This window comes from Podarcis liolepis (genome assembly GCF_965112155.1).
Source record: "Podarcis liolepis genome assembly, chromosome: 1".
Lineage (NCBI taxonomy): Eukaryota > Metazoa > Chordata > Lepidosauria > Squamata > Lacertidae > Podarcis > Podarcis liolepis.
The window spans coordinates 84,533,141-84,547,192 of record NC_139554.1 but is presented as its reverse complement, the minus strand read 5'-3'; the positions used below and the strand labels follow the sequence as shown (position 1 = coordinate 84,547,192).

General features: G+C 49.0%; 2 protein-coding genes across 11 annotated transcripts in view; one reads left to right on the top strand and one right to left on the bottom strand.

Annotated features, from left to right (window-relative positions):
• The window catches only part of OBSL1 (obscurin like cytoskeletal adaptor 1), a 164,772-nt gene extending 160,990 nt beyond the window's left edge, over positions 1–3,782 (bottom strand). For 3 of the 10 annotated variants that reach the window (XR_014518542.1, XM_083471620.1, XM_083471629.1), the window contains exons 1-2: positions 3,415–3,782; positions 598–1,666 (exon numbers count right to left, since the gene is read on the bottom strand). Coding sequence is in view for 6 of the 10 variants with exons in the window: in XM_083471620.1 (XP_083327746.1) it covers positions 598–1,666; positions 3,415–3,459 (1,114 nt within the window). In the remaining 4 variants the exon portion in view is untranslated. The remainder of the gene's footprint in view (positions 1–597; positions 1,667–3,414) is intronic. The other 7 variants (XR_014518543.1, XR_014518544.1, XR_014518545.1 and 4 more) reach the window with 7 other exon arrangements.
• A 1,975-nt stretch (positions 3,783–5,757) lies between these two features.
• INHA (inhibin subunit alpha) lies at positions 5,758–13,229 on the top strand. Its single transcript, XM_083512056.1, has 2 exons — positions 5,758–7,613; positions 10,134–13,229. The coding sequence occupies exons 1-2, from the start codon at positions 7,328–7,330 to the stop codon at positions 10,886–10,888; spliced, it is 1,041 nt and encodes a 346-aa protein (XP_083368182.1). The 5' UTR covers positions 5,758–7,327; the 3' UTR covers positions 10,889–13,229.
• The last annotated feature ends 823 nt before the right edge of the window (positions 13,230–14,052 follow it).

The window sequence follows — 14,052 nt, the reverse complement described above, 5'->3', positions numbered from 1 at the left end:
TTTAAAGAAGCTGTCCCAATTTCTAATTTGATCCCAGAATGTTCCACTTTTCTTTAGGATGCCCCTATTTTCATCAAAGAAATGTAAGAGGGTATGGAGATATGCATTCCCCATAGGCAGCCCTGTATAGGGAAGGTTTTTTAAAATGTTTTATGTTTTATTATGCTTTTATATATGTTGGAAGCTCCTCAGAGTGATGGGGCAAACCAGTCAGATAGGCGGGGAATAATAATAATAATAATAATAATAATAATAATAATAGAATAGGACACCTCTATTTTCATCAGAGAAATGTTGAAGGGTGTGTAAGAGGAAGGGTTAACTTTTAACTCAAAACTCAGAATTTATGCTGTAACATCCACCACTCCACCCTGTCTCTGCTTTTCTACACCTTCAAGGGGTTGTCCTACCTCTAATACTTTAATCCTGTTGAAAACAGGCTCCCCTGTTTTCAACTAGATCAACTCCTTCTTCTGTCCCTTAGAGGCGCCCATAATTGTTCAGGCTTTGCCCTCCCACATGCCAAGCGCCCTTCTCATTCTGACTCCTGGATTCAGACACCCACCCCTCTGTCCCCCCTCCCCACAGTGTACGCACCTTTGACATGGAGGCTCACAGCGCTGAGTGTCTGGCCAGCAGTGTTGCAGGCTGTGCATACATAGAGGCCACAATCCCGAGCTGTGCAGTATAGCACCTTGAGGATAAAGTAGCCCTCCCTGTCCTCGTAGAGCAAGTGTCTCCTTCCAGGGGACAGGACCATCCCATCCTTCTGCCAGACGATCTCTGGCTTGGGCTTCCCGGTTACATAGCAGCGAAACTTGGCGTGCTTCCCTTCATTGACGGTAAAGGCCTTTGGCGTGGGTGGGCTAGGAAGCACTTCTCCGTTTTGCCTGGATTCTGATGACACCTTTTGCCCAGGATGATGCCACCTCCACTTTTCATCTTGTGCCTCCAGCTGCTTCTTGAAATGGCTGTTCTGGGGTGTAAACATGTCACAGTGGGGAACACATGCTACAGAATCCACTAGGAGCACAGCTGCAGCCATGGTTTCTCCAAAACTGTTCTGTGCCCGGCATACATAAACACCGGCATCAGGGAGACGGGTGTTATAGATGTGCAGAGAGTGCCAGTCACCAGTCTCTCTGCCCACTTTGTAATGGCTGCTCTCAAAGATGTCTGACAGTTTCCACCCATCCTTTTCCCACTCAAGCTCCCCCGAGACCCTGCAGGCAAAGGTCACATCCTCTCCCCTGGTCACGCGTGCAGAGACCGGCCTATTCAGGAAGACCGGAGGTTGAATGTCGAGCTCTCCTTTGGGTTTCAGCTCTGCTGCCTCCACTTTGAGAGTAGCAGCCGCGTAGGTTTCACCCACACTGTTCTTAGCTTTGCACACATAGCGCCCACTGTCCGCTGGACCAGCCTGATACACCAGCAGGCTGTACGCATCCCCATCAGCCTCCACCAACATCCGCCCTGATGGCAGGTCCAGCACAGAGCCATCCTTCTCCCAGGCGACGCTGGGACGTGGCTCACCGGCTACCTGCCATTTCAGGACCGCATTGGTGCCACTCGGCACTGTAAAAGTACGGGGGTAGGTGAGAAATCGGGGGGCTCCCCCAAAGGCATCCATGGTTGGCACACTCGGGATACAGCTGAGGCCAGGGACCTACAGAGATCAAGAAAGAACCATTGCTGGAGAAGCTGAGGTGAAGGACGGGGAGGGAGACCTTCCCTGCAATTTAGTTCACTCAACCCAATGGTGATGTTTAAGTGGATCAGAACTCAGTTTGGCAAGCAGGCGATCACTTATCCTACCCATATTTTTATCACACTGCTATCCAACCTTTCTCCAGCAGCCAGTGAAGCTATCACATGGCAGGTGGAGGCCAGAGCCATTCAACCCACCCATGCTGCTCTCACCACCACTGGCTTCCTTTGGTTATGCCTCCAGGCAAATCCCACCAGATAATCCCATTTTGTACCAACCTGCTTCGGTGATGCTGGCCCTTTTGTGCCCTGTGCTAGCCCTGTATGGTTTAGGTTAGCCTGTAGGGAATTAATGAGCAGAAGGTTTCTGCTGTAAGTAGGACAGGGTACTGGACTACCTTCTGGCCCCTATGATCCTGTGGGCAGGTCCTCTGGACAAAATAAGATATCAACAAATGCTCTTTGGGCAGGCGGAGTCCATCAAATTCTCCCCTTGCCCTAATCTCAGCAGCTGCTCCATGCTGGCAGCAGGCCAAGGTCAGGGGCAGACACATGGTCTCGGTGTGCAATTCTACGCCTCCTGAAGAGGTGACCCTTTTTCCTTTCTGTAGTTGCACCCACCATGAAGTGCTGTCCCATCAGACTTTTATTTTGCTCTGTCTTTGGACATCTCAAGATAGTTCACACATACCATATAATGTATATGTGTCAATCAGAGGGGAATGAATGGAGAGACAGGACTACTTTGCGCCTTCATTTTGTGGGTATTCATAGAAATCTGGGAAGAAGCATCATGTATACATGCAACTATATACTGCCCCCCCCTTCATGACCCCAAGACACACAAGTCATGGGAGGGAAGACCCAGGATTCCCCACTCTGGGCCATGATGGCTATGAGACAGTTCCTAGGCCACCAGTCCATGAAGATGGGGATGATAATGTTAAATGAGACTGATTATTCCTTCATCCAACTTATCTCTAGTGTTTTTGCAATCCACCAACTTTAAAGTAGGTCAGTATTATCATCCACACAGTGTGGGAGGGTAGGGGGTGGAACTGAGGCTAAGAGGATAGTGGATTCTCAAGGACCACTCAGAAAGAGCATAGAGTCTGAGGCGAGATTTGAACTGGGCACCTCACAGCTTGCTTTCTGTGCCCAAACACCACACCAGACCCCAGAGGGCCCGCAATATGCATTCCTGCCCTATCCTGTTCTGTGTAATGCTTCACTGATAACAGGCTGACACCCCGTGGAGCGGGAGGGAGGGAGAACATTCCAGAGAGCCTTCTCTTTTCCTCCAGCTCTCTCTCAAAAAGCTCCGGTTTTCTGTGTGAACATCCTCCTCGCACAGAAGGAGCTGGGGGATGAGAAGAGAATGTCTGTGTGCTGTATACTTGAGTCAGGGGCAGGGGCAGGATGGAGAGAAAGGGTTTGCTTCAAAGCAAGGCTCTGGGCTATTATCATCACCTTGTGCAGCATACACACACACCACCACCTCCAGGCTTCAGGTTAGCCAGGCTCTTGGTGCTGTGGTTTCTGCTGGTATCCCAAAGCCAGCCCCAATACTTTCTCATCTGATTCATCCCTCAGTGACTTGAATCTTGGAGGAGCCATCATCACACAGCAGCTCCAGAGTACCGCTGCCGCTGCCATAACTTTGCCTCCCTCCAGCTCCTTCCCCTTTATCCCCACCATGACACTTACCTCGTAAGGGGCTGTGAGGGGACCGGCCTGCCTTCCTCCCGGCATTCACTAACCTCAAGCCACCTTGTGCATCCACTTTTCGACTGCCCCACTCTGTCAATCGATCAGCTCCTCCTCCTCCAGTCAGACGATTTCCACTTGCCCATCCATCCATCTATCCTCATGCCAGCTGCTGTCCTTCGTTCTTCTCTCTCTTTCTGTACCGCGGCGCCCCAGGCTGGGCATCCCTGCTGCCGGTCTGCCAATCCTGCACCACTTCCCCACACACCTACCCTCTGCCCCTCACATACTGTGGGTCCCTGGCCTCCTCCTCTGCTGCCCTGCTCACCAGGCGTCTGAGAGCAGGGACTCGACGTTACAAATGCCTGCAGCTGCTGTCCCCAAAAATACCCTCTGATGACATGGCTGGGCTGATAAGCGGGGGCTGGGGCTTGGCTAAGTATAGAGCCCAGCAGGGAGGAGCACAAAGGCATCCCTCAGCCCTGGAGCTGCCTCAGGCAGAACCCACCTCAGGGGACGGGGAGAAAAGGGTCGCCATGGCCTCAAAGCAGGGTAAACCACCCCTCAGGATAACCCCTTCCCCCACAGGCTGCCTGAAATTCTGGTTCTTGTCACACTGCAAGAGTGACTGGCTTAAAACACTGGGAAGGAGGTCTGGCATCAGCACCTGGTACTCCAGGGTAGCTGCTGAGACCCCAGAGCCCTTATAGGGCCCGCCATCAACACCTGTCCTCCACATGAGGCAACTGGGTCTGCCAGCCTCCATCTTAATTTTCCCAATGCACCAAGGTGACACTATGTTGGACATTCCAGGGCATTGTGGGAAATGGAAATTTAGAGGGCTGTAAGCCTGAAGGAGCCTATCCGCAAAAAGCGGGTGGGGGCACAAGAGGGCACTTTGACTGGGGACCCCTTTAACCTCGAGCTGTCTCTGCTGCTGGATACTACTTTGGAAGTAAAATCAGAAACCAGGCTACAGCGCTGGAAAGTATTTTATCACTGAAGACTGGAATGGGGAGGTGACAAAGGATATGGCAACATTAGCCAAAAGAGAAGCAGAAGGTCACAGGAAAACTCAATATTCTCTCACTGCCACCATTTCAGCAAGTACTGAGCTGTTAAGTTGTTTTTCTCCCCATAAACTGCATTCTTCATTTGCTTTCCATGTTACAAATATTATCAACAAACAATACTGGTGCCATTTAAACGCACGCATCATTTTCAGGATAATTTGCAACTTTCCCCATTTCCCAAAAGATTGGCTTCCTTCTTTCCCAGGAGGGAACAACTGGCAGCCTGCTCTCAGCTGAGAGGTTAAAAAAGAAAAGAATGGAATCCAGGGTGGGGGCCTGAGAAGGAAGGAGCCATAGATCCTGCAATGAGGAACACATAGCGGTGGTGGAGAGGTCAGTTTACAACAGCCTCTGCCAACCTGGTGCCCTTCAGATGTGCTGGCTAGGGCTGATGGGAGTTGTAGTCCAGAACATCTGGAAGACGTCAGGTTCGTAAAAGCTGGGTTATGCATTTGACAGAATTAAAGGGGGAACTCCCCCCCCCCCCGAACTGTGCTATGAAAGGCTCAAGTTCGGGGCTTACATGTCGTAATGCAATTAAAAAAATAAACAAATACCCATACTTACAAAACAAAACAACGCCTGTCAGCATACTGCTAAGCTGTAACAGAGATGGGGGTGAATTCATTAGCTTGCTCAGAATGCCTTGGGATGTGGCAGACCCTCCTTCCTTAGAGGTTTTTAAGCAGAGACTGGGAAAACAACTGTCAGGGATGAGGCAGTGCTTTCCTGGATTGGCTGAGGGTTGGACTAGATTATCGCTGAGGTCCCAGCTACATGATTCTAATACCTACCTGTACTTAGAAGTGAGACACTATTTATTCTGCTTCATGTAAACTGTTCCAGCTGATGCTGTTTTGTTGAGCACCGGGAAGTTAGGCCTGTACAGGGCAGCAAGGGTCTTCCCTGGATTTCTGAAGAAGGTGGGAGGGTTTTGTGATACAAATCCAGGATGACCCCTGGGCTGTTTGAACATGAATACTGCCAAGGGATTGAGCTACTTATTCTATAACACAGCAGGATACCCACACACCCATTTCAGTTGCCACCCTCTTTCATAGAGCCAGCCAGACAGGCATACATCACTGGAAACAAAGTCAGGTGAGATGGCATTGGCAGCAGTTTCACCCCACCCCAGAAAATGTCCAGGCCAGGTTTGCTTCCTTATCCTTTGGGTCCAGGAATCATCCCCACCAAATCCCTACTGCCAGTGGGAACCGGATCGCACCACAGTTTGAGAGTGTGTTGAAATTTAACCTCAGCCAACAGATGCCGGCGCAGCAAGATGTTCTGAATTCTTTGATACGTGCTTGAAAAATTACATTCTTTGTAGTCTCTCCCTCAATCCATGAGCTATTTGTCTGCGTTTGGATTCCGGTCACCACTTCACACATCCTGTGCCCCCAACCCTGGGATGTAGGGAGGGGGTTGTGTTTAGCACTATGAGCAGAAATCTGTGGTGTTGGTTCCCGATTCACTCGGCTGACCAGCTCTAGCTGGGACAGGGCCATAGCTCAGCAGTAGAGCACATGCTTGGCATGCTGAAGGTCCCATGTTCAATCTCTGGCATCTCCAGTGAAAGGGATGCCTCTTCACCAAGCTGAAAGGGAGTTTGAGAGCTCCTGCCAGGCAGAGCAGATGGCACCAAGCGAGATAGACCAAGAGTCCGATTCATTGCAAAGGCAGCTTTGTATGGTTCACTGGGCTCAGAATTTTTCCCGGTCAGAAGGGGCAGGGGCAGCCATGGATTTAGTTTCTTTAGGATTAAAAGCCTTGTAACCAGGCAGGCTGGGATCTGGCAAGCCCATCTCTGAAATGCAATCCAGGACCAAGGAGCAGGGAGCAGTGGATGGAGCATCCTTCCAGGTGGGGACATTGTTTAATCATCCCACAGTACTCACAGCTAAGCAAAACGCAATTAGTTACCCCTTCTCACCACCCACACGGTCTGTAATAAAAGGGTGTGACTTTTTAAAAACATTTTTAATGCACGTTTAAAGGTTGTTTTAATCCACTCCAGTAATTCTAACACATCCTTTTGGAGACCTCGATCCACTTCAGCACCTGTGAATACCGAACCAATGGGTTGCAACGTGCAATGCGGTTGTGCTCTTTTGTGTGCGATATCCATGCAAGCTGCCTAGTGAGGCCTTTAGGAATGCAGGATCCTGGGTTGCACGGCAATATTACAGTGCAACCCAATACCTGGCCACCCAGAAGTAAGTCCCACTGAACTCAAGGGAGCTAAATCCCAGGCTAGTGGGTATCGGATTGTAGCCTGAATCTCCCTAATGATTCCTGGGATTGGTCAGATTGACTAGCTCTGATTTTAGTAACTCAAGAACCAACACGGATCTCCAGGCTGTTATTGAGGGGAGGGGGAGACAAACTAGGACGCATTTGCCCTCTTGGTCTCTGCTGTGCCCCATTGCTGCCACCCCAGCCCTCGATTGCCTCCCTCTCTCCCTCAGAGTACCCTACCCTAAAGCCCTGTCCCCGGGGCAGCACTGTCCTTGCATTCCAGACGTCTCCTGTGTTTTGCTGCCCAGGAGATAATATTCATGGCTGGCAGACACTTGCGTCAGTGTCAGATACAGTCTCAATGCCATCCTACTCCAGCAAGGGAGTCAGGAGGCAGAAGGAGCCCGGCAAGTTAGATGCACAGGAGGAAACGGAGGAGCAAGACCACCTCAGAGAACGCATAGGACCTCTGTGCACGCACAAACACACACACACACATTCCTTGGAGCACGAACCAGCTCCTGGCCACAGACTCAGCTCGCACCCTTACATCCACCCAGCAGCAATTTTGCACACCCTGCACATCCTTCTATTTGCACATGCTGGACCAGAGCTCTCTGCGCACACGGACCCTCATCAGCTCCATGCTGGTCCTGCTGCTGGCTCCGGGTGCCGTGGCTGGCTGCAGCAGCGGGGAGGTTGACAGGCAGCTCATCCTGGAAAAAGTCAGGGCTCATTTCCTGGAGTCCCTGGGTCCTGCTTTTCAAGGTGAAAGGGTCCAGGTGGGACGAAGAGGGATCCGCCGGCGCCATGCCTCAGACACACCAGCTGCTCAGAGGTGGGAGGAAGAGGACACATCCCAGGTGATCGCCTTCCCCTCCAGAGGTAAGCAAACCCATTACGTGAGGGCTTACTATGGGAGTTAAGCCACACACAAAGTAGCAATTGTGTGGCGTCTTAAAAATTGATTGATTTCTTATGGAAGGAATTTCAGTCACCTAGCACCCACTGCCTCAGATGCAGCCTTCCCCAATTCAGAGCCTCCCTAGACGCTTCAGAATACCAACTTCCATCTGCCCCAAGACTTTACACCTGACATATTTGCTTCCCCCACCTAAAGCGTTCCTCTCCAGCTCTAGAAATCCAAAACCTTCCCCAAAAAACCAGAGTCCTTTTTGTTGGGGATAGCCCAGACTGAAATTCCCAGGTGCCAGAAAAGGTTATTTATGTATGCAACAACAACTGCGGTCTGTGTTTTGTTAGCCCCAAAATGGAAAGTGAGCGAGGTCCCAACTAAAGAGGATTGGCAACTTAAGTTGACATAATATGCACAACTTACGGATTTAACATATAGAATAAGAGAACAAGAAGAACAAACGTTTAAAGAAGATTGAAAAATGTTTATTGAATATATGGAAAATAACTGTATACGGCTGAAAACGCTGGCAGCATTAAGATAAATTCAACAGAGTAAAAAATTTTTGATGGATATAAAAGTGGAAAACTGATTTGAATGGTTATAATAAAATACGCAGGGATGTATTATATGTAAAATGAACCATGGGAAGAGAAGGGAAGTCACTGGATATTTTAAAGTTTGTAAAATGTTGATTTGAAATTGTAAAATTAATAGAAAAATTATATATATATAGAAATCCACAACCTGCAAATGCTCCTGAGTCTTAATTGCTTACCTCTGTTCCTCCAGTCCAAACTGGGACTCCCACTGAAGTTCAGTATCATCTGAACATCCCTTCCCTCTTGTAGCTGTGCAGCCCAGTTCTGAGTTTGGATAGCCAACTGAGTTTAAAGAGACTTTGCAATGCAAAGTATGCAATATTTCCTGGAAGCAAGTGAATTCAACAGGACATACTTCTGTGCAGGCACACCTAAGGCTGCAACCTTGCAGCCCAACCTAGCACATATTAACTTAGAAGCAAGCCCCATTGTTTCCAGGGTGTTTCACTGGCATTGTGCATAGGACTGCAGTGCTTATTGAGCATTCTTTGAGACAGATACGGACTTTCCCCATTCAGGATTAGCAGACTGGGGAGTTTCCAGTTGTGCATGAAATGGGATGTACATAAGAAAAATGGGAAACTGGTAATTTAAATTCTACGAAAAATGGTAATTATTTACAGGAGGTGGGGAAGGAACTTAATATTTTTTTTTATGGCTTGACTAGCTCTTCTGCAGCAACTTAGTCTTCGTATACAGATGCTGGCATGTTAAGAGAAACAAAAATAAGTCTGCAGTCTTTTATTGGACCCAACTTCCGCTGGCGCAAGGACATGCAGGCTCTCATGTGACACTGCCCATGAGTGTTTGCTTACCCTTATCCCAACCAAAGTTAATTGGTCTAATAAAAGAGAACACCTGACTGAATTTTGTACCACTTTCCTAAGTATGTCTGTATAAATATATGCACCTATGACATTTGCCAGGATGTAGCGAGGCATGCGGGACACAGGATTGCATGCATACCTAGGGCAGGGTGGAAGCAGCCAACTGGATTTCAAAAGGAAGGGCCAGGAGGTAGCACACTGGGGTGGCATTCAGTGTGTCCCATAAAGGAAAATCCAACCCAGCCACTAGGGGGTGCTGCTCAAGAGTCACACATTTGATATGCAAATATCAGCACATTTTGCTATGGCGTGTGAGTGTAATCTTAACCCAGGTATACTCCAAGTCTCTAACAACAGATGTGATAACGGTGATGAGATCTATCTCCAAGCTACATCACAGGCACATTTATTTTAGAACAGGAAAGTGGGCAAATTGTAGGCAGATTCAGTACAACAGGTACAAACATTAAGGCTGGAACTAGGAAAGGCAAGCCCAACATAAGCATGCTAATTCCAGCTCTTTCAAGCTCTTCAAAGCCAGTGTTCCATTTTAAAATCCTAGCCCACGGTTGCAGGGTAAAGAATAAAATGAGGACCCCACGCTTCTGGTGCTGGGAGGAGGAAAAGCAAACAGGGTCTGGGGACCAAGATCTCATGCTTTTAAAAATCTGTTTAGAGCATGAAACAAGCAGAAAGTGTGTGTGTGTGTGTGTGTGTGTGTGTGTGTGTGTGTATTTGTGTGAAACAAGCCAGATGCTGGGAGCTATTATGAAGGTTCAATAAATAACAACCAGAAGGGAGATCTGGAAACCAGCATTTAACTTTTCTGCCTATAGGTTTGCCTATATTAGGGGTCAGGAACATCTACTCCTCCCCCCAATGTTATCAGACTCGCAACTCCCATCATGGCCAATGATCAGTTACGATGGGAACTGTAGCCCAGCACCACTGGGGAGGCCACAAGTTCTCCATGGCTGGTCTATACTGTTTTCTGTTGCCTTTCGAAGTTTGGGCCTGCACGGCAAGTAAAGCCCCTGCTGACCTCTCTTGTCCTTTGCAGACGTGCCATGTGGGCCACCTCAGTCCGATGAGCTTCCGGAGGACGCGGGAGTTTTCACCTACATCTTCCAGTCCTCCAGCCACACTCTGAGTCGTGTGGTGACTTCGGCCCAGCTGTGGTTCTACACAGGCCCCGTGACCGTTCAGAGCAGCAACCTCTCAGAAGCAGCATTGAATGGCTCTGAGACACAGGTAGAGATACTCAAGCTCTCTGACCAAGGCCGGGTCCCTGTGGTTACCATGGCAGTGCCAGCCCCCGAGGGCTGGACCGTCTTCCACTTTGGGGACTCCTTCCTGCCCTACATTTCCCAGAAGATATTTGTGCTGTTTGTCCGTTGCCCTGGCTGCCCTTGCGTGGCAGATGCCGAGAAGATACCCTTCCTTGTCACAGCAACCAAGCCTAGAGGCCGTGACCGGGCCCGGCGTTCATCCGTGGTGCCCGGGACACCAGCCGCTTTCAAGTTACTTAACGAACCTTCGGGTGGCAACTGCCATCGGGCCTCCGTCAACATTTCCTTTGAAGAGCTGGGCTGGGACAAGTGGATTGTGCACCCCAGCAGCTTCGTATTCCACTACTGCCATGGGACCTGCTCCGATGCCCAAATGTTCACCCATAAGCCCAACTTGCAAATGTGCTGTGCGGCTTTGCCAGGCACCATGCGCTCCCTGCGGGTCCGCACTACTTCAGACGGTGGCTACTCTTTCAAGTATGAGACATTACCCAACATCCTCACCCAGGACTGTGCCTGCCTGTAGCAAGGACCTGTCTTCAGATTAAGAAGAAGAGTTTGGATTTGATATCCCGCTTTATCACTACCTGAAGGAGTTTCAAAGTGGCTAACATTCTCCTTTCCCTTCCTCCCCCACAACAAACACTGTGAGGTGAGTGGGGCTGAGAGACTTCAGAGGAGTGTGACTAGCCCAAGGTCACCCAGCAGCTGCACGTGGAGGAGCGGAGACACGAACCCGGTTACCCAGATTACGAGACTACCGCTCTTAACCACTACACCACACTGGCTCTCAGAAGAACTCCTCCACCCCCTCCCCATGCACCTTAAGCTGTTGAGCAAGTTTCCTTTCTGGTTGGACCGGTGACTGAGTCCATCTGTCCAAACCCAAGCCGATCCCCTTTTAAGTGTCGTGTTTTAATGTGTTTTGTTTTAATGTGTTGTGTTTAATGCTGTTTATAATGTGTTGCAATGCTGGGACTGTAGAGTGATGGGAGGGGAAAATAGTAATGATCATTACCTACCCACTGTAAAGGTTTTCCAGCCAGCCATTGGCCTTGCAGGGGGTGGGGCGGGTTCAACAGATCTCATGCAGCTGAAGTTTTAGTCCCATGTTAATTTATTTTACTGTGGAACATCTTTTGATGTTACAACCGAGAATGGGAAAAGCAGATGTTGGGCAGAGATGCTGCTTAATAGTTTCCTTTCCTGCTTCCCATCTAATTTCCCTCGCAGGAGGAAAAGCAAAGTTTTAGCGAGGAATTTAGAGCAGATAGGCAACAAGATGGGGAAATATTAAACAAACCCTCGCCCTGCCCCTCACGTTCTTTTGATTGTAGCCACCAAGGCTGCTTTTCAGCAACCATGTAAATTAGATTCCTGTGGGGAAACAGTTCTGGATCCATTTCTCTTGCTAGAGCCAGAAACCAAGCCTTGTTTCCCAATGCCAGAGCACTATTTATGGCAGGGATGGAGAACCTGATGCTGCTGATCATTCGGCCCAGCTGGGTTAGCATTGCAAGTACAGACCACTTCTGTCACAAGAGGCACCAGGCTGGGACAGCTCTTTGGATCTGCAATAGCGTTCCCGCCTGAAAATATAAGCAGTGGCTTGTTTAGCCTGCCAAGCCTGCTCTTCCCTCACACAGGTGATCAATCTGGCCCGTGTAGCCAACTTGCCCAGCACGTTTTCTGGCCTTGCCCCAACAAAAACAATGTCAGGAGATCTTTTTAGTCCAGTCTGAGCAATCCAAAGTCTACCCGTTTTTGTTAAAAGTCCTCAATCCCAATACAGTGGTACCTTGGCTTAAGTACTTAATTCGTTCTGGAGGTCCATTCTTAACCTGAAACTGTTCTTAACCTGAAGCACCACTTTAGCTCTTGCTGCCACCATGCCGCCATAGCCCAATTTCTGTTCTCATCCTGAAGCAAAGTTCTTAACCTGAAGCACTATTTCTGGCTTAGTGGAGTGTGTAACCTGAAGCGTATGTAACCTGAAGTGTATGTAACCCGAGGTACCACTGTATGTTGCCCTCCTGCTACTCCAGCTCTTTCTAATCCAGTATCCTTCAAAATCTAGCCACATTGCAGAATCATAACATAGAATTGTAGAGATGGGAGGGTCCCCCAAGGATCATCTAGTCCAACCCCCTGTAATGCTGGCCCAGGGTGATTGAACCTGCAACCTTGGCCTTATCAGCACCACATCCTAACTGAGTTGCCTTCTCTGCAGGGATCAGGAGGCATGGGCAGCCCGGTCCTTAACCTAAGCAATCCAAGTTTAGGGCCTTCCCTTTTAAGTGCCGAGATGTACCTGGAAGCAGCACAGGGCAGAGGGGAAGGTGAGGGGAAGTGAGAGGGGCATACTGCACTGTGGGATCAGCAGGGTTTTCTACCCAGCCACTACATTCCTTATAGTTCCTACCAAGAGGAATGCTCAAGGGAGCAGGAAAGTAGGACCTAGAAAACAAAAAACCTTATCCAGAACACAGCCCCCAACAGCAATAAGCATAGTCCTGCCTGCTTGAGGATTGGGGATGCCCCTTGGCCTGACATCGACAACCAGTGTTTAAGCTCCACTATTAGAACTGCTGCAATAAGGGGAAAGCGACTTAGCTCCTCCTCTTGCTGGCCAGAGCATCTGGGGGTGGGAGCAGAAGGCAACCCAGAAGTTTCCAAGTCCTGCTGCCTGCAGCTGTTGGATGCTTGTGATCAGAACACTGCGTGGCTGCCAAAGTGTGGGAGTCTCCTTGCTTTGTTGAACTTTGTATTTTAACATCAGCAGTTGAGCTGTAAAAAAAGCTTTGTAGGTGTTTCTGAAACTGTGCAAGATAAATAAACTTATTAAAAAAATTCTGCCTGAAACCTCAGTGCTATCTTACACCTTTAAGAGATGTTTATCTTGGGATATTCTGGACTCGCCCACTTTACTGAGCAGACTGAATAAACAGTATAGTGGGGAAGGGGAATGATTCACTCTTGGCTTCACTTGTGTGCTTGTAAATAACTTTTTGTACGTGATGTAAAGTACACAGCAGCTAGGTAGAGGACCAGGTTGGTCTCCAAGATAGCACAGGCAGGGTGAGTGCTACCAGCTGTGTGAAAACAATCTCTCTCCACACCACACAAACCACATACTGAAGTAATTTCTGGCTGCAACACAAGGTTTTGATCAGCAGAGGGCAGCAAAATACTCAAGGTAGCCAGCCGGCAGCACAAAGAACATGGGTCAGGGCTTGCTTACTTTCAGGCTGAGATTGACTTTCCTCTTTAAACCAACTCACCTCTCCTTGAAGAGGCAAGGCTGACTGCTTGCATTGAATTGTTCAGAAATGTTGAGGGAGGAAAAAGGAACATTCTCTCCTTTTCACATACTAGTCATTACACAGATTTGAAGAGGCCTCTCTGTGCATTCCCTAAAAGGGTAGCTGGGAGGCAAGGAGTGTTTCTATTCCATTTATCAAGGTGCAGGGGTCAGTATGAAGGGGTTGGTTGGAGAAGCCCAGTGGCACAGTAGGCAAAGGCATCCCACCTCCCCAAAAACCAACCAAGCTCTTAGCCATCCTCACCACTGTCCACTCCAACCACCAGAGACTTTCTGCTGCATATGGTCAGAATGAGTTGCTTCCTTACCATGAGCACTAAGAAGCATCCAGAAGCCATTTCCTTTCAGTACCCTGGTTCAGCTCTATC

Excerpts from the sequence above, each read along its gene's own strand:
- INHA (XM_083512056.1), top strand. The coding sequence starts at position 7,328 with ATGCTGGACCAGAGCTCTCTGCGCACACGGACCCTCATCAGCTCCATG. Across the intron at positions 7,614-10,133 it reads GATCGCCTTCCCCTCCAGAG|ACGTGCCATGTGGGCCACCT; the intron begins GTAAGCAAACCC and ends TGTCCTTTGCAG.